The 22,775-nt window shown below is 54.6% G+C and overlaps 1 protein-coding gene across 7 annotated transcripts in view; it reads left to right on the top strand.

Moving 5' to 3' along the window:
* The window catches only part of CDH23 (cadherin related 23), a 439,149-nt gene that overhangs the window by 346,567 nt on the left and 69,807 nt on the right, over positions 1–22,775 (top strand). For 5 of the 7 annotated variants that reach the window (XR_015156859.1, XM_086382172.1, XM_086382174.1 and 2 more), the window contains exons 29-36: positions 58–206; positions 4,874–5,009; positions 6,513–6,901; positions 7,729–7,830; positions 12,069–12,218; positions 13,258–13,386; positions 14,572–14,700; positions 15,805–16,032. Coding sequence is in view for 6 of the 7 variants with exons in the window: in XM_086382172.1 (XP_086238298.1) it covers positions 58–206; positions 4,874–5,009; positions 6,513–6,901; positions 7,729–7,830; positions 12,069–12,218; positions 13,258–13,386; positions 14,572–14,700; positions 15,805–16,032 (1,412 nt within the window). In the remaining variant the exon portion in view is untranslated. Of the gene's footprint in view, positions 1–57; positions 207–4,873; positions 5,010–6,512; positions 6,902–7,728; positions 7,831–11,264; positions 11,475–12,068; positions 12,219–13,257; positions 13,387–14,571; positions 14,701–15,804; positions 16,033–17,030; positions 17,795–22,775 lie in introns of those variants that run through there. The other 2 variants (XM_086382178.1, XM_086382175.1) reach the window with 2 other exon arrangements.

Raw genomic sequence — 22,775 nt, 5'->3', positions numbered from 1 at the left:
CCACAAGCATCCTACTCCAGGGCAGAGCCCATGCATATCCTCTGTCCCTCCACACAGGTAATCATGGCAACAACTTCCGGATCCACGTCAGCAATGGGCTCCTCATGCGAGGGCCCCGGCCCCTGGACCGGGAGCGGAACTCGTCACACGTTCTGATAGTGGAGGCCTACAACCATGACCTGGGCCCCATGCGGAGCTCCGTCAGGGTGAGGCCAAGGGCGCTCTGGGGCCAGGGGGCTTGCACGTGGGGCAGCATGTCGTGAAGCCCTGTGTTCTGTTCAGCACTGCTATCAGGCTGAGCCAGAGCCTCAGGTGGACCAGAGATGGCCAGCAGCTGGGGCCCGGGGCGGGGTGGGGGGCACCACTCATCTGGGTGCTCAATGACACCTGGGCTCAGTAGGGGTGCCTTGGGCTCAGACCCACCTGGGATCTTGGATGTGTCATTTTGCTCCTAGCCCGAGTTTTTCCAAATGTGGAAAGGGGTCAGTGATGCTGATGTCTGTCCTAAAGGATGAGGTATCCTTACTACACCAACCCCTGTATCCAAATAGCTCTCTAGTGCAGGCCAAGGGAATCTCACATATGGGATCTTGGAGCTATAGATGTTACCAACTTCATTTTACAAATGAGGAAACTGAGGCACAGAGGAGCCACTTGTGATGAATCTAGGACTTGAGCCCACGTCTTCTGAGTCCAAGTTCAGTGTTCTTTCCATTGAAAGTGTCTGCCAAACAGTCCAGTCAGCACTCCCAGCTGCTCCATCAGATGTCATCTTCTCTGCCCACCTCACTCCCCTCAGGCCTCTCCCCTCTGCAGCTAAAATCAGATCAACTCTAATCTTCCTGAATGGTCAGAACATGCACCCAGATATTCCATTGGCTGGGCTAGGTGTACTCTCCTGCCCAGTAACAAGGGGATGACAGAGATAATGAGATGACTTACAAGGTCACCCCCACCCTACCCCACTGCACACTCAGCAACTCATAGCCCCTTCCCCTTAACCAGGTGGAAAGTGAGTCAGACCTTAAAGGTGAAGAGTGGGAGGAAGATGGGAAAAGTTGGGGTGGGGAGCAAGCAGGGACTTTTACCCAGAACTGAGTGGGGCAGAATCAGCTCCTCTTATCGGCCCCATCTCTCCACCCCGCTGTTTCCCTCAGGCTGGAAACAATGAACAGAAGCCTGCCTCGGGTCCCCATCACAAAGGAGGGTGCTGGGGAGCGGGTGACTCAGCCCTGGCCCATCCTCTGCTGTTGCCCCGCAGCTCTGCCCCAGGAAGAGATGGTGAGGGAAACCTGGGTGCTTACGACTGCTGCCCTGAGCGAGGTCTGCCCTGATGGAGGTGGCCGAGGGGGTTAGATCCCTCGGTGTTTCATATCCTGGGGCTGTTTAGAACGATTCCAGGGCTCTGGTGACTGAGGGTCAGACATCGACCTAAATGTGCACGGAATCGGCCCCACACAGCCACACTCACCTTCATGACTAGGAGATACTGAATCAGCACGTGAATAAGTGACCCACCCATTTCAGAGCATGCCCTCGGTGGGGCGAGCTTCAGGCCACAGGGTGACCGATGTCGGCGTGGCTTGGCTTGGCACCCTGGACCTTGAGCTGCGTAACCACAGCCCTTCTGCCCCACCCCTACTCACCTCCCTCCCAGGAGCAGGTGGGCACCTCTCTCCAGCGTCTTCTCCTGTCACTGCCTCAGCATTGCAGCTGCAAACCTTTCTAACAAAATAGTATGCAGCACCCCAGGTACAGTGTAAAACAGAACAAAGCCAAGCTACGCCCATCGGTGCAGGGTGAGACACCAGGGCCACAGCTGCTCAGCCACACTCTGTTTGTGCCTCTGCCCATGAGCCCTGAGGAACATTAAGCACCCTCACTCTGGGCCAGGCACTTTTCTAAGTGCCTCCTGTGCTTGAGCTCATTTAAGCCTCATAACAGCCCTCTGATGTAGGCACTGTTATTATACCCATTTTATAGATGAGGAGATTGAGGCAAGGAGGGCTAGGCAATGTGTTTAGGGTCACACGGCAGTAAGGGTAGACAGAGCCAGGCTTCACACCCAGGCAGACAGCTCAGATCTCTTCTCTTAACCGCTGTATTCCACTGCCTCACATAAGGTTCCAGAGCACAGAAACCACCACTGCCTAATGCCCAAGAGTCATTTTTAAGGTGGGGATTTGGTTGCTTGCCCACAGGGTCAGAACTTGATGGCCCTTATCGTACATAGCTCCCATACCCCTGAGCCCAAGAAAATCCAGGACCTTCCTGAAGACAGTATGGGGACTCCAGCTTTGCCCTGGACTCATTTCCCCAGCAGCAGCAGAGTTGCCGCTCTGAGCGAGGGGCAACTTGAGGGGCCATCCACAGTCTTCAGGTCAGAGACCAGGACAGCACCTACGAGGGGCCAGCGAGTTTGGAGTGAAACGATAGAGACTGGGGGCCTTACCTGCATACTGCGCATGTGCACAGGCAGTCTCCTGACTCGTCCCCTGTGGAGGGCACAGCACTAGACAGAAAATGGGGCTAGTTCTCCAGGGAGCCCAGCAGCTAAGTCACTGAGCCCTCCTGCTCAGCAGGAACTTGGCAGACCTGTTTCCTGTACATCTGTGTCTCTCAGGTTCACAAACCACACACCATTTTGCCTCCTGTCTCTGCTGCTATAAACAAGGCTGAAACCAGCAAGAGGAGAGTGGCATGCAGCCAGTCTTAGGGAGGGCCACACCCAGGCTCCATGCTACCTCACTCCTCTGTTTATTACACTGTCAAACTAGCCCTGTTTTTTTCTCCCCATGACTCTTGGAGTCAAGGTCATTTGGCCAAGCCGACTCGGGAAGGGGAAGGCTCACAGTTTCGAAAGATGGATGGGTAGTTTCTGTTTATAGCAAGAGAGTTCCTGAAATCCATCCATGCAAATTCCCCCTCACACCTACCCACCCCACCCCACCCAGGATCTCCCCAGCCAAGTTCTTGGTGAAGCCAGACTTAGAAGGTTCTGGCTTGTGAGCAGCTGTGCTCTGGAGTAGGCATGCTAGTTTGCATATTGGGTTCTGGGTGTCTGGACATGAAAATTTGATGACCTAGCAGAACTACAGGGGCCCCAAGAGCAGGGAAGTAGAGAAAACTTCACCCCCAGAGACATATCCTCCCCACTACTCTGCCACCCCACTCACCTCATAGTTCTCTGCCACTCAGGCCACCATTTCTGCTTATATCAACAGAAGCCCCTTCGTTTCCATCTAGCTAATTCCCCACTAACCCAGGGAGAAGCTGAGGCTGATCTGAGTGGCAGTGATCGATCAGAAGCCAAATATGCATGTTCTCAGATGGGACCTCGCTCCGCCATCAGCACTGAGGACCACATGCGAACCCCATGCTGCGCGTCACTGCCCCAGCCCCATTGGCTCCCTGCCTCCTCTGTTTGCAAGCTCCTGCTGGCCCAGGTTCTGTTAGTCTGGAAGGAGGGTGTCTCTCCTGTTCTGAGGCCAGCTCATCCCCAGCATGGAGCAAAGAGTGTTAGGGCTGCTGGACTGGGAACCAGGAGAACCAGCACTCTCTTCTCAACTGTCAGTGACCTTGAGGCCTCGGGCAAGCCCCTCCCCATCTCTGGGCCTCTGTTCCCTCATCTGGGAAAAGAGGCAGGAGCCCTGGGCCTCCCTGTGGTTCCTCGAGCACCACCACCCTCTGACTATAACTCCCCTCCCCGCCACGCTGGTCCTTCTGGACACAGCCCTGGCCTTGCCCCTGCCTGGGCCAGACCTTCTGTGCATGTTCACATGCTCCTGTGTGTGTTGAGAGGAGAGGGGTGCACAGAAAGAAGAGTGAGGTGCTGATCTCTGGCTGTCACATCTCTTTCCATCTTTCACATTGTTTTTTTTGGTGTTTTTGCCATTGTTGTTATGTAAGACATACACGTTCAATAGGGAGAAATTAGAAAATGTAAATAAGCAGTGATAACTGCATAATTCCACAACTCGGAGATAACCGCTGTCTTGGGCTGGGTCGCAGAAGCCAATCCTGAGACAAGGGCTAGTGTGAACGTGATTAGTAGGAAGTATCGGAAGTGTGCCCGGGAAAAGCCGGAAGGGGCATGGACCAGGAAGGAAAGGCAGCCAGCAAAGTGGAACACAGGAAACTGACTCAGTCCCCCAGGGAGCTCTGGAGGTGGTCATCTCTGCTGCCCGCCTGTCGGCAGCTGAGGACTGCCTCAGCCTGAGTGGGCGTAATTCCCAGGCAGCTCCAGCTCCCTGGGCGTCTTCTGGCTCCGGCAGCAGGAGTGGGGCTGGTGGGGTGGTGTTAGTCCCCCGCAAAGAGCTGCAGTGTTGCCCACTGGTGGTGAGAGCACCAGAGCGAGCACGTGAGAATCTGGAGGAGTCTGAGCACCAACAGCCTCTGCTATGACTGTACTTAAAAATGTCTTCATGTCTTTTCTCCCAGAGGTATCTTGGTATTTGAATGGGGTCCCTTTAAACTTTTCAAGCACTTTTGCAAAGCCCTGGCTCATTTTGTCTTCATAACCATCCTCGGAGAGGCACAGGGTGTGAATTGTTGAACTGATGTTACTGTCTCATAGCTGAGAAGCTGAACAGCCCAAGTTTCACTGATTAGCCACAGGTTCCCACAGGCTTCGTAGCAGAGTCAAGAGCCAGACAAGATTTGTTCTCTGACAAAATGATATTTAAACAGGTGCCACGTGCCAGGTACTGTGTGAGGTGTGGGGACACAGTGACCAGCCAGACAAGCCCAGGCCCTCTGCAGAGCTCATAGCTGGCCTAGGAGCACAGTAACCACATACGCAGGCTCTGCTGGGCCCAGCCCTGGGCTCCCCCGACCCCTACCCTGACCTTTCGTCCCCGGCCGGCTCCCGCAGGTGATTGTGTACGTGGAGGATGTCAATGACGAGGCCCCGGTGTTCACGCAGCAGCAGTACAGCCGCCTGGGGCTTCGCGAGACAGCGGGCATTGGCACGTCAGTCATCGTGGTCCGAGCCACGGACCGAGACACGGGTGAGGCCAGCGGGAGGAAGGCAGGGAGTCCTTTCCCCAGAGTGACCCGCCCCGGCTCAGGCCCCCTCTCCCAAAGGGCCTGGCATCCTCTGGTTGCCTTGCGCTCCCCCATTCAGTGGCTCCCAAGTGGGCAGGGACTCCTGGGACAGTCTTGGTGGGGTCCCCACCAGATTCCCAGTCCCAGGAGGAAAGGAGTCTGGGAAGTGGTCCTGGTTTCAGAGAGAGGAGAGGTCAGCAGCTGGGGAAGTCCAGGTTAGTCATCCCAGGACCTGGCAGCTCCGGGCTAACCTTTGGCTAGGGGCTGGGCAGGGCCAGGAGGGGTGAAGTTCTTGTCCAAAAGCTGGCTGAGGCCTGCTCCTCCAGCCAACACAGCCCAGGGCCTGGCACACACACATTTAACAGAAGCCAGTGTCCTGTTCTATAGGGCAGTGGACATCCCTGGAGCCCCAGAGGTGGCCATCGTTAGCAGTGCAAAGTGAAGCAGAAAGGCAGTCAGGTCACTCTGGCCCTCTTTACAGGGCCTGGTTATCTAGGCCTCTGCCCCAGGCCAGGGATACAGCCAGAGGAGACCCCTTCCTATCCTTCTAGTTTCCCAGATCCTGCCCTTCTTTCATGTCAGCTGCTCTGGTGGCTTCCCACCCAGCCCCTGTCAGCATCCCCAGCTCATTCCTGGAGCATGGGGTGGAGTAGGTGGAGAACTGGGCCTGAAGACTCCTGGGTGGTTGCTCTCCCTTAAATGGCAGGTTTATACCATGCAGGTCGCACGGACATTGCTGGGGGATAATGGTCCAAGTCCTTTTCTGGGTCAGGAATCTGCTTGAGAGACTAATGAAAGCTATGGATCCCTTCCCAGAAAGAATGCACCTAGAATTTTACAAATAATCTCAAGGAAGTCTGGGACTTCCTGAGTGATTTTATAGCCATCTTCTCTGAAGTATGTGGACTTCAGTTAAGGAATCCCAACTTTGGCTCCTGGATGAAGCATGTACTCCAAGGCCACAGGGACTGGGGGTGGAGGGAGTGGGCAGAACAGAGAAAGGTGACTCTGGCACTGGAACCCTTTGGCTGGAGGGACCAAATGAAGGCTTAGCCACCTCTGAGGATGTTGCCCCATCTAACACTTTCTAAATCAAAGCCTCCACTATAGAAGAGACCCCTAATTACCCCACCGTCTCCTTGTCCAAGTACTCAGTGGAGGTACTTGGAATCTGAATTTTAGGACTCCAGGAGCTGAGTCCTCCACTGGCATACCTCTCATCTCAAGGCCAGACCCCAGGGGAGTCAACAGTGCATGCTGGGCCTTGCCATCCTTGACCGCATCCTCTGTGTTTCTCTTGGGAAAATCTCGACCCACAGAGGTCGAGGGTGGTGCACGCTGGGGAGGCAGGCCAAGCCCATTGCCCTGTCCCTCTGGGACAGCAGTGGGTGTGCTGGGGCAGCTTGTAAAGCCACAAGGCAACCCACCCCCGCCTGGACTGCACAGCCTCTTGCGTCCTCCTGCAGGGGACGGAGGCCTGGTGAACTACCGCATCCTGTCGGGCGCTGAGGGGAAGTTTGAGATTGATGAGAGCACGGGGCTTATTATCACTGTGGATTACCTGGACTACGAGACCAAGACCAGCTACCTGATGAACGTGTCCGCCACTGACCAGGCACTCCCCTTCAATCAGGGCTTCTGCAGCGTCTATATCACTCTGCTCAACGAGCTGGACGAGGCTGTGCAGTTCTCCAATGCCTCTTACGAGGCTGCCATCTTGGAGAATCTGGCACTGGGCACCGAGATTGTGCGTGTCCAGGCCTACTCCATCGACAACCTCAACCAGATCACCTACCGCTTTGATGCCTACACCAGCGCCCAGGCCAAAGCCCTCTTCAAGATAGATGCCATCACGGTGAGGGAGGCTGGGGACACGCACAGCCAGGGCTCCCTCTGAGGGCAGGGAGCGCAATTCCTTTAAAGCTAACCAGCATTAATTGAGCTCCTTCTATATGACCAGCACTCTCTTCTTTGTCATAAACATCCCTTTAACATGTAGTGATAAGATGAAGTTTATACATAGGCAGTCTGGTGTCTTCCTATTAACTAGACAATGAAAGTTGTGCAAGTCATCACATTTCCCTTTTTACCTTGGCTGTTAGGAAGCTCAGATATAAATTTAGGGCATCACTGCAATAGCTTGTCTTAGCTAGGTGTCTAGTGCAGCTATGTCTTATCTACTGCCTAGACCTTACTCTTCCAACTTTGCTTTAGTGGGTCTTCTGTCCGAATCCCTTCTCTGAAATTAGGCAAGATAGTAATTGCTGCAGTGTGCCGGGCCTTGTCACAGGGCATGCTGGGGGCTCAGAGATGAACAAGACCTTTCCCAGCCCTCACAGAGCTCTCAGGCTAGGAGCAGCAGAAGCAGGAATAATCTAATATGCAGATCAGAGCACCACAAGGAAAGGTATGAAAAGAACTTTGGTAAAGGGGTAATGGAGCACCTCTGGGGCCCAAATAAGAGAACGCCCGTGCCTGGCTGGGGAAGCGGGAAGCCTGCGTGGAAGAGGTGGTATCCGAGTGGGATTGAGAGAGAAGTAGGATATCAGTGGACAGAGCTTCACGGAGAAGTACACCAGCAGAGGGAGTGTTGTGGAGGTGGGAAGGTGGGCCGACCGTCCAGGGATGGCACAGGACAGCTTGGAATACGATGTCACTGTCCATCTGGCCCCCTCCCTGCAGGGTGTGATCACGGTCAAGGGCCTGCTGGATCGGGAGAAAGGTGACTTCTACACTTTGACGGTCGTGGCGGATGACGGCGGCCCCAAGGTGGACTCCACTGTGGTGAGTGGATCCCCGGGTGCGAGTCCCCGACGGGTACAGCCCGTCACCGCTCCAAGGCCCCCAAACCCACATCTTTGCCAGCCACCCAACCTGCAGGAAGGCAGTGGATGAGGGTTTCAGTCGCCTGGGGACGGCGCTGCAGCCGGCCGTGCCACACCTTCCTGGCTGAAACCTCAGACCAGTGGGAGAGGGGTGGTGTCCTCGACAGACCACTGCTCCAGGAGCGGGGGCTGGAAGAGCTGGGACTGATAACCATCTGCATCTTTCTTCTTTCTCTCCCTCGGCCGCCTCCTGCCACCTCTGCCATCTCCAGAAGGTGAGTAACCTGTGGACTGGGCTCTCCCTTGTGGGCTGTCTGTGGCCAGGACTGGCTTGGGCCCTGTGAGGTGCTGGGCCTTCCTGCCTCTCCTGGGGAGAGGGCATGTGGACAGGCCTGCCGCTGGTCCCTGCTCAGACCCCTCCCAACCTCCCCAGCCCATCCACTCACACCTGAGCCCAGGCCCCTGTCAAGCACGAACTCCACATCCGGCTCCATCCTCTCTGCCCTCTGTGTCCTGTTGCACCTCCCGTGGCGGCCGGGTGGGTGTTGCACTAACGTCGGGTGGGTGAAACACACCGTGGAAGGAATGCTGCAGCCTCACCCTGGCTCTGCTCCTTGGTGGCTGTGTGACGTGCACTAGCTGCGCATCCTCTCTCTGCTTCCTCTCGTCGGATCTAAAGTGGGGACCGTGCTAGCTGCCCTGCCTTCCTCAGAGCACGTGATGGAGATAGCAGAGAGGAGGCCTCTGTAAACTAGGGGTAATGGGAGCAGCGCCTGTAAAGGGGGCCCTTCCCTCTCTCGGGGCTGGTGGAAGGAGTGTTTTAGAGTAGTCCTGTGAGGTAGGGCACTAGTCCCAGGGCCCGGGGAGCGCTGAGAGGGGCAGTGGTTGGCATATGGTGTGAGTCACTGCCCCTGAGGACTCTCAGAAAAGATACAGAGACCTTTTAGACTGGAAGGAGGATGACAGCTGAGGTTGAAGATGTTAGGCAAGATTCCTAGAAGGATGGGAGAGGTGATGACCTCAGGCTAGGCATGGACAAGGAGGTGAGACCCAAGGGCGGGTTATGAGGTGGCCTCCTGCCATGTTAAGGAGAACATTATGGATTCGGCCTGGGCTCCAGCCAGACAGGTCTGAGGCCATCTGTAGACTGTGTGGGGTGTCCAGCTGGTCATTAGCCTTGGTTACAGCCATGTTTTCACCCCTGCTGAGTCCCTTTCACCTTAACCTCAAGGAGGAAACCAACCTGATGTCAAGGCTAAGAGCCAAATGCAGCTGCTGTGACCCGTGCACAGCTCCCTCGAGGTGCTGACTCCAGGGGCCCTGGTTGCGGCTAGGCCGCACCCAAAAGACCCCATCATCCACGGGGCCAGCCTGGGGTGAGTGAGGCTGCAAGCAACTGGGAGCTCACACAGCATCCCTGACCCCTGGTCCCTGAAGGCAGCCAGTGAGCAGAGCCCACAGGCAGCAGACAGGGGGCAGGTGCTCTGTGTCCTGCAGCTCCCAGCGAGGCCCCTGATCTTCCAGGAGGGTTCCTTAGGGCTCCTCACCGAGCCCCAGCAGCTTCACCCATAAAGCGGGCCCAGTCGTTCCTCCTCCCTGTTGTCAAGGGACATTCCCCGCAGGGTGCCAAAGGCCCTCGGGGGGCCAGGCGGCCACTTCCTGTGCTCGGGCCAGCAAGCGTGTTTCAGAGCACACACTCCTGCGTGGGCCCCTGTATTTCTAGTCCCTTCACTGTCTTCCAGGAAGCAGGACCCACCCTGCTTTGTTCTGCCCTGGCTTCCTCTCAGAGGCTCCCAGAGCCACTGGCCCAGATACACCAGCCCTGTCAGCCCCAGACTTGGAGGTGTCAGGGTGGAGGCAGGCTGAGGGGCCTTTTAAAGGCACCACCATTTCCTCTGTGAGGCCGGAACCCCCAAACCACAGCTCACCTACACCTGACTCCTCCCCAGTCCCAGCAGCCCCGTGGCCCTGAGACGGGTGGGGAGGCAGCCGGAAGGGGCACGCTGGGCGGGGACAGCCCTGCCGTAGGAGCTCTGAGTAATATTCTCAGGCTTTTGAGGGATGGGGGCGGGGATATTTGGACCATGAGACCCTGGGTGAGGGCACAGACCCATGGCTCCTTCCGGTAGATCTTGGTACCTGCCCTCCCTCCTCACTCACTGATGCAGATTCCCCATTGCCGGAGCACATCATCAGAGTAGTGCTCTGATTCCATCACAGAAGGAATACCTACTGTGTGCCAGCCTCTGGGCTGGCTTAGGGTATGTGCAACAGGAAACCAAAATCAGACGCAGCCTCTGCCTTCACAGACAGAAAATAGAGGAGGGGAAAGACACTGATCAAATTATCACACCGAGAAATATATGCCACAACAGAATGGATAATAAGATATCAGGGAAATCGAGGAAGGCTTCCTGGAGGAAGTGATTCAAGCTGAGATTCCTCAGAAAGCATAGAGAAGGAAGACCATTTCAGGTGGAGGAAATGGCATGTGCAGAGCCCCTGACATGAGAGAAAACACGGGGATTCCCCACAAGACCTTGACCAGAGAGAGAAGAGTTTGGGAGAGTGCTTCCCGGATGGCCCAGAGGGTAAAGAATCTGTCTGCGGTGCAGGAGACACAGGAGACGTGAGTCCAATCCCTGGGTCAGGAAGATCCCCTGGAGGAGGAAATGGCAACCCACTCCAGTATTCTTGCCTGGAAAAATCCCATGGACAGCGGAGCCTGGCAGACTACAGCCCACGAGGTCGCAGAGTTGGACACAACTGAGCAACTAAGACACGCAGATTGTGGGGGCCTTGTTTGTTTTCCCTCTGAGAACAGCGTGGTAGACATTATTATGCCCATTTCGCAGGTGAGCAGACTGGGGCTCTAGGATTTCACAGAACTCCCTGACGAACATTCATGATGGATAGGCAGCATCTTGTCAGACCAGAAGCAGAACAGGGACCACTTTTTGCTACACCATCACTTTTTGTTGGCTCATTTATTCCTTCTAGCATCCTGATGCTGTAGGTGTTCTTGTTCCTCCTCTCATCTGAGGAAATGGAAAATCAGAGAAGTTGAATAATTTTTGCCATATCACACAGCTAGTAAGAGGTAGAATTGGCCCTGCTGTGAAGCCTGAGTTTGTTCCCTACATTGCTGACAGCTGCCTAAAATTTGGAAGTGTGGTTAGAACCGAGAAGGGGGAAATCCTGATTAGGAAGGAGGGGGCATGAAATGGAACCTTCTCTGCATGGCGGTGAGCTTCCATAGGTTCCCCATGGAGTCCTGTGCACACCAGGGAAGAAGTAGACCTGGGAGCCCTGGAGCCCCAGGCCTGAGGAAGGAGAGTGAGGTGGTGGGGAGGCCTGGCTTGGGATTGCTAAACCCTGAGCCTGCTTCCCTCCCACCCCAACTTCAGTCCCCTCATCAGTGAACCTGAGGGGCACCTATGACTCTGGCTGCATGGCCCGTGGCCATCCATGGGCTGGAAGCTGCATCCCCAGCTGGGCCTCCTCTCCAGGCTTGCTCTTCAGACCCTGCAGGAGAAGCCTGAGCTGCAGGCACAAAACAGTGTGCTCTTCGCATGCAACTTACATGTCTCCTGTTTTTATCAGGTAGTTGGAAAATTCCCTCCCTTCCCTCTCCACATTGGGACCACCAAGCCCCCTGTGTCCCCTCTCCTGCTCCTGAGCCCTGTTTCCTTCCCTCCAGAGGTGCAAATGAAGAGGCCTTTGGGCAATACCTGGTTACCAGATGTGTTTTAGCTGGGCTGCACAAAAATTTTTTTTTTAATTTTTATTAATCACCACCTAATTCCACATAAAAATCTGGATTCCTTAGTTCCTTTTGAAAAACAGGAAGCTGTGCCAATGCCAAGCTGACACACCCTCACAAATTTGGAGCTAAGTAGCTTCCATTTCCTTTAGCCAGGGCTATGCCTTCCAATTCTCCCAGGCCCCACCACTTCTGAGTGCCCTCCAGGCTCCCAGCATTTGTCTGCAGCAACCCCTGCTCCCCGGCACCAGACTCTCAGAAGAAACGCACTCAGGGCCTCCGTATAAAGTCAGGTTGGCCTAGGCAAGCTCTGAACGCTTGCTGACTGCTGGAACTGACTGGAGGTGTGGTCCCCACTGGGCCCATAGTGGGACCCCATCTTTGGGGCCCAAGAAGGGAAGGAGGTGGAGGTCTCTGGCCATGTTCCCTCGCAGGTCTACATCACTGTGCTGGACGAGAATGACAACAGCCCCCGGTTCGACTTCACCTCCGACTCAGCGATCAGTGTGCCTGAGGACTGCACCGTGGGCCAGCACGTGGCCACTGTCAAGGCCCGGGATCCAGACGCTGGCAGCAACGGGCAGGTGGGTACCAGTGAAACAGTCCAGAGCCGCGCTGTGAGCAAGGGCTCCCACAGCCCTTCAGCCAGAGGGGTCACTGGAGCCGTCCCCATCCTGAGCGGGAGCAGGTCGTCCAGGCTCTGCAAGGCCCTGAGCAGACGACCCTGCCCTCACCACAGTCCATGCCAGGGCTGGAGACAGAGCTATGCAAGCTGTCAGCCCTGCCTGGGTCCTAGGGACATGGCAGCCACGGCTGGCCATGGCTCAGCCCCCGCAGCGAGCTGAACACAGAGGGTTTTAACCTTTCCATGACCCCTTGGTCACCTCATCCACAAACCACACAGCATCTCACCCCAGGGGCCAGCCCTCCGCACACAGCCCCAGGGCCCCAAGAGGACACACTCCTCCTCCCCCTGCTTCTCGGGCCCCCCCTCCCCACCGCTACAGTTTGGGGCACCCCCAGAGCACAAGGAAGAGGGGTGGCAGAGCATGCCAATCTTCACACCACTTTGATCTGTCCTACAAATTGAGCCATGTTGGAGGAGGTTTCCACCATTTTCTAAATGCTTGGACACCTCTAGGGGGCTCTAGAGTCAGAAGCCTCTGGGTTCAAATCCTTGTTCTCTTGGACACTTGCGAGCTGTGTGACCTTGCCAGCAGCTTCTTGTTCCTGAGCCTCCTCTCTGAGCTGAAGAGGACAGCTCCTTTATCAGGGCTGTTGTGAGAGCCGAACAGAGCCCTTGTGACACCAGGGCTGGGCCTCTCCTTGCAGGGGACTCAGTGCTTCCCTGCCCCCCACCTGAGGAAATCGCCTGTAGTGGGACTCACACCTGCCTTTCTGGCCCCAGGCCAGTATGCTCACATCATTCCCCATCCCCTGAAGCCCTCTCAGTGAACCCCATTTTGAGGATATAATCACTTCTGCATAAAATACATTCTTCTCAATTGCCCAGGCTGAGCAGAGGGCCCCGGTGGACAGGGGAGCCCACCTTGGCTTGCCCGCCAGCCTCTCGTCCTCTCCACTTCTTCACCCTCACCCCTCACCCTCTCTCTTCCCTGACAGGTGGTCTTTTCTCTGGCTGCTGGTAACATCGCCGGGGCCTTTGAGATCGTCACCACCAACGACTCCATTGGTGAAATATTTGTGGCCAGACCCCTGGACAGAGAAGAGCTGGACCACTACATCCTCAAGGTGGGCAGCAACCCCTTCCATCCCAAGAGCACTCAGCCCATCAGCATGCCCTGGTGGTCAGCTTCCCACATCACCAAGTACCGTGGGGCAGGCAGCACCCCTTAGGGCCAAGAGCATGAGCAAGACTGACCTGGGGAAAAAAGGTGTGCTGGAAGGGGTCCCTGGACCCAGAGTAGGAAGCAGCAGGGGTGGTCGTCCCTGCTGTAAGAGCCAAGAGAGAAAGCCTGGCAGCTGACAGAGCACTGGCTCCCCCACAAGCACACTGTGAGCGGGGCAAGTGGTCTGCTCTGTCGGGGCCTCAGTTTCCCTTCTTATGCAATAGGCAGAAAAACGTGACTTCCTCTGCTGAGGTGAGACATAAATGCAGGTGAGGAATCACGAAGGCCTCCATTATTGCTGAACTGCTCTGGCTACCAGGTGGCTCTAGTGGTAAACACCTCGCCTACCAATGCAGGAGTCGCAGGAGATGTGGGTTCAATCCCTGGGTCGGGAGGATCCCCTGGAGGAGGACATGGCAACCCACTCCAGTATTCTTGCCTGGAAAATCCCCATGGACAGAGGAGCCTGGCAGGCTACAGTCCATAGAGTCACAAAGAGTCAGACAAGACTGAAGTGACGTAGCACACACTATGCACTGTGTTTCCTGAGGGGTCTCTGGGGACCCCAGAGCCATGTTTCTGCAGCAGTCTGAGCTCTAGCACACTGTAGGCCTCCAGAAAATATCAAGGCTGCTAGGGACAGGCTCAGTCTATGAGCCTGAGGATTCCCGCTCATTCCTGAAAAGATTATTTGAAGCTCTTTCTCTATTTGCGTGAGTTCCATGCACTCACAACAGATCTGAGTGCATGGAACAGAGGAATAGAAGCTAAACACAGGAGCCCTGGGTCTGGTTACAGGCCCAAGGTTACAGTTGGGGGCAGAATAGGGAGGTAAAGACTAGACACATCAGTGTCAGATTGCAAAGACAGGTCTCTAAACAGACAAGAATTGGGCAACAGTTGTTTGCAGCATGGGGCAGAAGGTGAAAACCTTGGGGAGAATCGAAGGGCCAGGGGGCCGGGATGGGCCAGCAAGTCTCTCTGACCTCGCAGTCCTCCCCACTGAGCAGACAGCCCATCTGGACTCCATGTTCCTCATCCAGCCCCCACCTTTTAACCCTGACTCCAGTCTTCCCCCTCCTTGCAGGTTGTGGCATCCGACCGTGGCACCCCTCCACGGAAGAAGGACCACATCCTGCAGGTGACCATCCTGGACATCAATGACAACCCTCCAGTGATCGAGAGCCCCTTTGGATACAACGTCAGTGTCAATGAGGTGAGGGTGGCCCTGGGGCCCATACAGCTGTCCAGAATGAAGAGTGGGTATAGCCAACTGTGAAGCACCTGTTTAAATATCTGCCTGGCCCACTAGTCTCTCAGATCACGGGGATGGGGACCTGGCTTACTGTTTCACGGTTCAATCCCTAACACCTGGGCCAGGTCCTGGGGGCGGGGGGGGGGGAAAGGGAAAGAAGAAAGTGGCATTTCACCACCAACAGGAGACTGAGGTTTACCTGGGAGAGCTGCCTTTAAATAAAACTAGTCATTTAAAAATATATTTATTGGAGTATAGTTGATTTACAATATTGTGATAGTTTCAGGTATACAACAAAGTGATTCAGTTATACATATATTCATTCTTTTTCAGATTCTTTTCTCATATAGGTTATCACAGAATATTGAGTAGAGTTCCCTGGGCTATACAGTTCAGTTCAGTCGCTCAGTCGTGTCCGACTCTATGCTCCCCATGGACTGCAGCACGCCAGGCCTCCCTGTCCATCACCAACTCCCGGAGTTTACGTAAACTCATGGTGCTATACGTAGGTCCCTGCTGATTATCTATTTTATATATAGTAGGGTGTGTATGTTCATCCTAAACTCCTGATTTATGCCCACCCCCTGCTCCCAGTTTCTCCTTTGGTAACCTTAAGTTTGTTTTTGATATCTGTATAAACAATTCATTTATTATTCAGTCGTAAGATTAAGCCACTCCAGGAAAATTTTTGCCCAGGCACTAGTGGGTATGTCAGGTTGGACGTTCATGAAGACCTCCCTCGATTCAGATCCTGGCTCTGCCACTGACTGGCTGTGTGATTTGCACACATCCCTTCCCTGAACCTCAGTCTTTGCATCTGTAAATAGGGTAACCTAATCTATAGCATTGTAAGAGGATTGGATGTGTTCACGAAGGCCGAGGCATGTCGTAGGTACCTGCAGGATGTTCGCCACCATCATCTTTATCTGCCTCATCGTTGTCGCAGGGTCATCAGAGCAGAGCTTGCTAGAGGTCCAAGTCTTGGGCTCCGGAGCAGGAGCAGGAGCTAGACTGTGCCCCAAAGGCCTTGAACCTGGAATGACCGCTTTCTTGCTTTCCCCCCAGAACGTGGGCGGGGGCACTGCTGTGGTCCAGGTGAGAGCCACCGACCGTGACATCGGGATCAACAGCGTCCTGTCCTACTATATCACCGGGGGCAATGAGGACATGACCTTCCGCATGGACCGCGTCAGTGGCGAGATCGCCACTCGCCCCGCCCCACCCGACCGCGAGCGTCAGAGCTTCTACCACCTGGTGGTCACCGTGGAGGACGAGGGCACCCCTACCCTGTCGGTGAGTGATTGGGGGCGGCCGCTGGGAGAGGAGGCTGGGGGAGGGTGGCTCCGCTGTCTGTGCCACGGGACGAGATGGGTAGGAGTGGAATGCCACGCGCTGCTGAGTACACAACAACTGCTTTATCATGCCTTGAATCCCTCAGCCTGTGAGTATTTTATGGAGGGCCTGTGTGTGCCAAGCTGGGGGGCCGGTTCACTTGCCTCTGCACCACTCTGAGCCTTGATTTAGCCGTGTTTGCTCACCCAGGGCAGTGCGAGGAGACCATACGGAGGGAACCTGTACCTCGGAGTCTGGCCAGCCTGACTCCGCCGGCCAAGTGTGCTGCATATCTGTGGGCCTCTGTGCCAAATGCGGAAAGGTGCCCTCTGGCCTCTTCCCGTGCGTCGTGTTGGTGTAACATGCTGTGGCAACGTTTCTGGGTCACGGGGCTCATGTCTGTGATCCAGCCTGGTGCGTGAATGGGTGGGGCCACTGCCCAAGGCAGTGTGCAAAGTCTGCAGAGTTGGAGAAGGAGGTGGGACCGGCAGGGCTGGATGGTGATGCCATGTGGGGTGATGGGCCTGGGTGTGATTTCTACTGTGAGCTGGCTGCATGATCGTGAGCAAGTCAGGACCTCTCTGAATATTGGTTTTGTCATCTATAAAAGAGAGATAATATATGCTTCATAGATGGTTGTGGGGAATTGAGTTAGTTCTTGTCTGTGGAAGTGCTTGGTAAGCCATGAGGAAGAGGAGTGTATCAGCTATCTTATCACCACAATATTCCTGCATTCAAATCCAAACCAAAGAGGCATTAACAACCATCGACTTAGCCCCAGTTCTTCAGGCTGGCATTTGAGACCTGGCTTAGCTGGAGGGTGGTTCTGCTGTCAGCTGGGCTCCCACATGTGTGTGTGGGCAGCTGTGTATGTCAGTTGGATAGCTGTTCTTTTGGGGGTTGGTTGCCAATCAGCCGGGATAACAGGGCAACTGGGCCACCTCTCTCTCTCCTTCCAGAAGGCTAGTCCATGCTGGTTCATGTGGAGCCAGAAAAAGTCCAGGGAAAAGAGCAGAAGCATGCGAGACCTCATAAGGCCCAGGCTTGGAACTGAACATGACTGCTTCTGCCACATTTCTGTTTGCCAAAGCAAGCCAGAAGACCAGCCCAGATTCAAGATGTGGGGAAATAAACTTGATCTCTTGAAGGAGTGAACTGCAAAGGCACACTGCACAGAGCGTAGATACAGGGAGGGGTAGGCATCGTGACATTTGTGTAATCTGTTTATCCTAGGCACCCTGATTGTAAATGAGACCTCAGCTCCATCCTTCTGCCCCCCAAAGGTGACTCTGTTAGACCCCTCTCCTTGGCAGTAGCACTATGGACTGTGGGGTCAGAGCAGGTCTGGGCTGGGCTTTTTATGTGGGGTTTCTCTGGGGAGGATGGTGGAATTGGGCCAATCCAAGGAAACCACATCCTGAAGACCCCAGGGTGATAGTAATCACTTCAACCAATCACACCCAGTAAGCCAAACAGAAACATATTTACAGAACACACATAACTAACTGAGGGGAGGACAGGTAGGGTATCATTTATTGTGGAGACATGGAGGGACTCAGTTTTTTTATGTGGCAACCCCTCTATACCTGCACCTAGCTTCAGAGTGAATCATCATCTTGGTCATCTCTCCAATAGCATTTAAAGATGTGTTGATTACAAGTCACAGAAATGCAAATAGGGATTCATAAATAAATGAGAATACATTTTTATCACATAACAGCAATTCCGCAGAGAATTACAAACTTTGATTTTGTGCTCACTGATGTCAGAGCTGATGTTTCTTGTCCTTTCCCTTATGGTTGCAACATGGTTGCTATAGCTCCAGCCATCATGTCAGCATTCAAGGCATAAAATGACAAAAAAAAAAAAGCCATGCAACAATTTCTGCCTTTTTATCAGGAAAGCACAAAATTCTCTGGAATTATTCTCCAGAGTTCTCTTGTGACTCATTGGCCAGAAGAGGTTCCCAGGGGCACCCTAGCTGTAAGGAGGTTGGAAAAAATGAGGGACAGGATTGTTGGGATTGGCTTATTACTCAGAGGCCACATATAGCACTGCCTCAAATAAAAGTAGGGCTCTGTTAGTGAGAAAGAGATGGGCAGCTCAGCATTTGTCATGCTGCTCTTCTGCATCCTGACCTAGGCCAGTGCACACACCATTCTCATGCCCACTCCCCATGCTTCCCCACACCCCGCAGTCCTAGAGTTCCCCAAGGAGGCAGTAGGTAAGACCCATAATATTCTAAGACCCTGAGTTGGGGAGGCAACCTCTGGTTTCCTTTTGGTCCCAGGAAGAAATGAGAATTAGAGAAATGTGAAATCACCCTAGCCACATTTAACCACCCAAAATGAGTGGGCTACTCCCCAAGCAGTCTCCACAGAACTTGGGGCTGGTCCCCATGGTCAGAAGTTTCATCTGTTGACCATACCCTCTGTACAGATCCACCCGAGCCCAGTGGAGACCCACAAACACTGCCTCTTCATACACACAGGGAGAGCATCCTAGCCCTCCTTGAAGCAGGTCTCAGCCTGTTCCGGCTCCCTGGTAGGAGTGTGGGGATTTGGGTGGTGAGAAACGCAGTCTCCTTTTGTCTGCCTTCCTCATCCTGGTCATCACTAACTCTGCTCCCAGAAAATAACTTCGGGACAACCAAGATCAGGGATGGGGTGTATGTACATGTGTGCCTATGGCTCCTGGGCTGTAATATCATAATAGACAAACAGCATCAAGTACCAGCTGGGGAAGCATTTCTAGGAGAAAACTTTTAAGTCAAAATGAATCCATCCCTTCAAGTTTTTTCCTGCTTCTTCATGTTGGGAAAAGATCACTTTGATTTGATATTTTGTTGGCAACACCACAGTAAGGAACTGCAGGGACCGCAGGAGCACTGCTGAGAACTTAGCACTGGACCGCGTTTGTGCAGTTATTCAGTCAGCCGGCATTCCCTGAATACCCACTCTGTGCCAGGCCCCAGAGACACAGAGGTGAAGCCAGTGTGCCACAGTGAAGCGCAGCCACGTAAGGGAGGCAGTGAGGCCCAGGTGTAGATGGGGCCTTGGGGAAGGCTTCCTGGGGGCAGGGGACCCCTGGGCTGTCTTGTCAGTTGGTTGGTCACAGTTAGCACGACAAAGGGGGGAAGCATATTCTGGATCTGGGCATCAACCTGAACAAAGACCTCAGAGCAAGTGATAATCCAGGGCGGGTCCAGGGAGCCGCAGGTGGTCTAGACCCAGGGCAGCATTCAGAGCCCAGAGCAGGGCTCTCTGTCTACATATCCTCCCCATGATGTCTGTCTGCAGCAGGCCCCAAAGGCTGGTGCCAACGCTTTCTCGGGCATCCCCTTCACTCCCTCCTGCCCCAGCTAAGTTAGAACCTTACAGCCACTGCCCCCAGCTCCCCAGAATTGGCATTTGTCTCCAAGGAGTGCTGGGCCCTTGAAGATTTGCTGCCAGTGACCAGACTGTCACATCTGGACTATGAACCTTCCAGGGTCATGAGTGCCCCCAAGCCAAAGGTGACCAGAGAAGGGACCTTCTCTACTATTGGGCAGATTCCTCTGGAGGAGTGTTTGAAGAAGTAGGATCATTCCAGCCTCTCCTAGGCCAACCAGAGCCCCAAGAAGCCTCAGACCAGCCATCTCAAAGTTCCAGGAAAGGCCACCATGGTTTAACAGGGTACATGCTGCTGCTGCTGCTGCTGCTAAGTCACTTCAGTCGTGTCCGACTCTGTGCGACCCCATAGACGGCAGCCCACGAGGCTCCCCCATCCCCGGGATTCTCCAGGCAAGAACACTGGAGTGGGTTGCCATTTCCTTCTCCAATACAGGAAAGTGAATAGTGAAAGTGAAGTCGCTGAGTCTTGTCCGACTCTTAGCGACCCCATGGACTGCATGTGGCCCACCAGTCTCCTCTGTCCATGGGATTTTCCAGGCAAGAGTACTGGAGTGGGGTGCCATTGCCTTCTCCGATACATCTGTCTAAACACACCCATCAGACCTACATGCAGTCCCCTTGTTCCCACCTACAATTATCTGCCTGGTTCAAGCCAGCCCTCTGAGGTAGCACAGGACCAACCTTCCTGTTGGACAAGAGCAAGTAACAGTTATTAATTCATTATTTCATTCGTTCATTCAACACTAAATGTGTGCCAGGCCTGTAAGTCAGAGATGGGTTGGACACAGCTCTGCCCTCACAGAGCCTACAGTTAGTGGGGGGAAATAGACACGTAACAGAGACCTGACAACCCTCAGATGTGACAGAGTGCTAGAAGTTCAGAGACAGGAGCCATGGGAAGGCGCTGGACAAGGCATTTGCCTCCATGTCTTAAAGGATAAGGCTTCCTAAGCAGGAAGGTGGGATTTGGCTACAAAGTCTCCCTAAAACCAAGAGAAATCCTATATGCAAGCCCTTCTGTCTCTTCTTTTCTCCCTGGGCTCTCCTCCACCCTAGTTTCCTGAGAGCAGAGCATTGCTACAAACAGCCAAGGCCATCCCCACCCCGCTCTCAGCCCCGTATCACCCAGAGCTCAGAACAGCTGGGCTGCACGGGGCATCCGGGCCAGCCCAGGCCAGTCACACAATGGTGTACCACCCAGCAAGGGAAGTCGTACAGCCTCAGTCCCCAGCCTCGTTCCAGGCCACAGGCAGGGCGGCCAGGCTTGGGGGAGGGATCTGAGCGGCCGTCAGGAGGCCCCTGCGAGAGGAAGGGCTGGGCCGGGGAGGAAGGACGGGAGGCAACTGGGAGGTCAGAAGCTGAGCCCCAGCCACAAAGGCACCTTGGCAGGGGGATAGGGAGAGGGAGGTTCCCGAAGGAACCTTCCTGCTGTACGAATCACAGCCAGAGGTCAGACAGTCCCAGATAACCAGCCCTGGCTTCTCGGGCTGGTGAGGACCTGCAGAAGACACCTGCAGAAAGACAGGACATCTCCCACCACTTCTAGTACGAGAGCTGCCAGTAATGGCCCCATAAAAGTCTGTGAGTGGGGAATGCAGCTCTTGTAGCTCACCTCGTATTTTTAAGGCCAAGGGCGCCTCTGTTTATTAAACTTGGACCCTGCTGCTGTTTATGAAGCCTGCTTCCCCTTGCTCAAGCTCAGGAAAACGCTAACCCAGCCCCTTCCCCGTGCTGCACGCCAAGTAAGCCGGCCTTCTCTGGCCCAGCCTGATTCAAGTCAGGCCCTTCCTGTAGCCCTGCTTCTGGAGAATGTTCTGCAATTGCTCAAATGCTACACATCCAACTGGCTCAGTTCCTCCTGGAGACCCTGAGGCTCTGTGGATAGACAAGTTCCTACCTTCCCCATTCCCCGCCCACGAGCAAGTGGGTGCACAGGCTGCCATGCCCCCCGGGAGTCCTGTGGCTTCAGGGCTGCCAGGCCGGAAGGGGAGAGAAAAGACTGATGTGGAAGGAGTAGAGCCATGGGCTTGTGGGCACAGGCTCATCCCCCGGGCCCGGTATGCACAGTAAGCAAGTCCAAGTCCTGGCCTGTAAGGCGACTTGCTCAGTGCAGAGAAAGGAGCACAGGGCTGGGAAGCAGGAGACACAGGCTTCAGTCCCAGTTCCACATTCAATTGTGACAAGACACAAACCTTTTGGAACCTCAGTTTTCCTGTGCATTAAATGGAACAATAAAACCTTCCAGGGTTTTCTGTGGGGGGAGAGAGTGAGTAGGAACCAAAGAAGTCATAACAGCTGAGAAAGTGTTTTGGAAAGTCCAGAGCATTATCACAGAAGAGCAAAGATACAGAACACGTACTGCCCTTCCCTATCCTGTGCCCAAGGCAGGCATTGGTAGCAGATGTCAGCACTTTCCCATTGAACTATATTGATACTTGAGAATCCCAGGAAGCCATACCAAGAGATCAGAACTGCAAAACAAAGTAAACCCATGTCCCTTGGCCTGCAAAAGCTCAGGGCACCATTGCTGTTGAGGAGATTCCACGAGGCCCAGTCGAAAGTCAGAGGTTGCCCTGCCGACTCTGGTGGTCCGGAGAACGGAACCCTGGCATGGTGCTTCAGCCCATCACCCAATGGCTACGTTTTGGTCATCAGCTCTGCAACAGGGTCCAAAGGGCAGGCTGTTATGGGACCCCTGCCCTAGAACTCCAGAACAGTTCCCTAACCTCCAAAACAGTTAGGGAGACACAGGGGCCATGCAGGAGAGGCAGCCGTGCAGCGGGTACAGTCCCAGTGGAGGACTGGATGGGCAGAGCTTTTGATGGGCTGGGACAGTTCATCTGAGCTGTGAGTGTCAGCTTCTCAAGCGCACTTTGCACCTAGCATTCTGGCTGCCATCCCCAGTTCCTCTTTCCGCCACTGTTATTCCCTTCGAGTTCCCTGAGCAAATCTTAGCCCAGCCCCCAGCACAATTAGGCCAGGCCTGTCAGCTCTAGCTGACACCCGGAAGGCCTCTTCCAGGGGCAGGGAAGTGCCCCAGCCAGGGTGGAGGGTGACAAGGCCTCTGCAGCCCCCGATTCCTGCACCACAGAGCACTCCCTGAAGAAGGCGATGCGTTAGCTCCTCTGTCCCAGGTTGCTACGTGTAGGAGGGAGCGCTGGCCAGGCAGGAGCCAGAGTGTCCCCAGGGATGGTCTTCTGAGAAGGGCCCCTGGGGGTTCCTGCATACCCACCCTAGTCTAACACCACAGACTCCCAGGCAGGGCCCACCTGACCCAACAGCAGCATCTCCAGTGGTCTCTGCAGTGTGTTT

Source organism: Bos grunniens, chromosome 28 (assembly GCF_055505025.1).
Source record: "Bos grunniens cultivar Pamir isolate PY7600 chromosome 28, Bosgru_T2T1.0, whole genome shotgun sequence".
Classification (NCBI taxonomy): domain Eukaryota; kingdom Metazoa; phylum Chordata; class Mammalia; order Artiodactyla; family Bovidae; genus Bos; species Bos grunniens.
The sequence above is the reverse complement of the archived record's forward strand: the minus strand, read 5'-3'. Positions and strand labels throughout refer to the sequence as shown.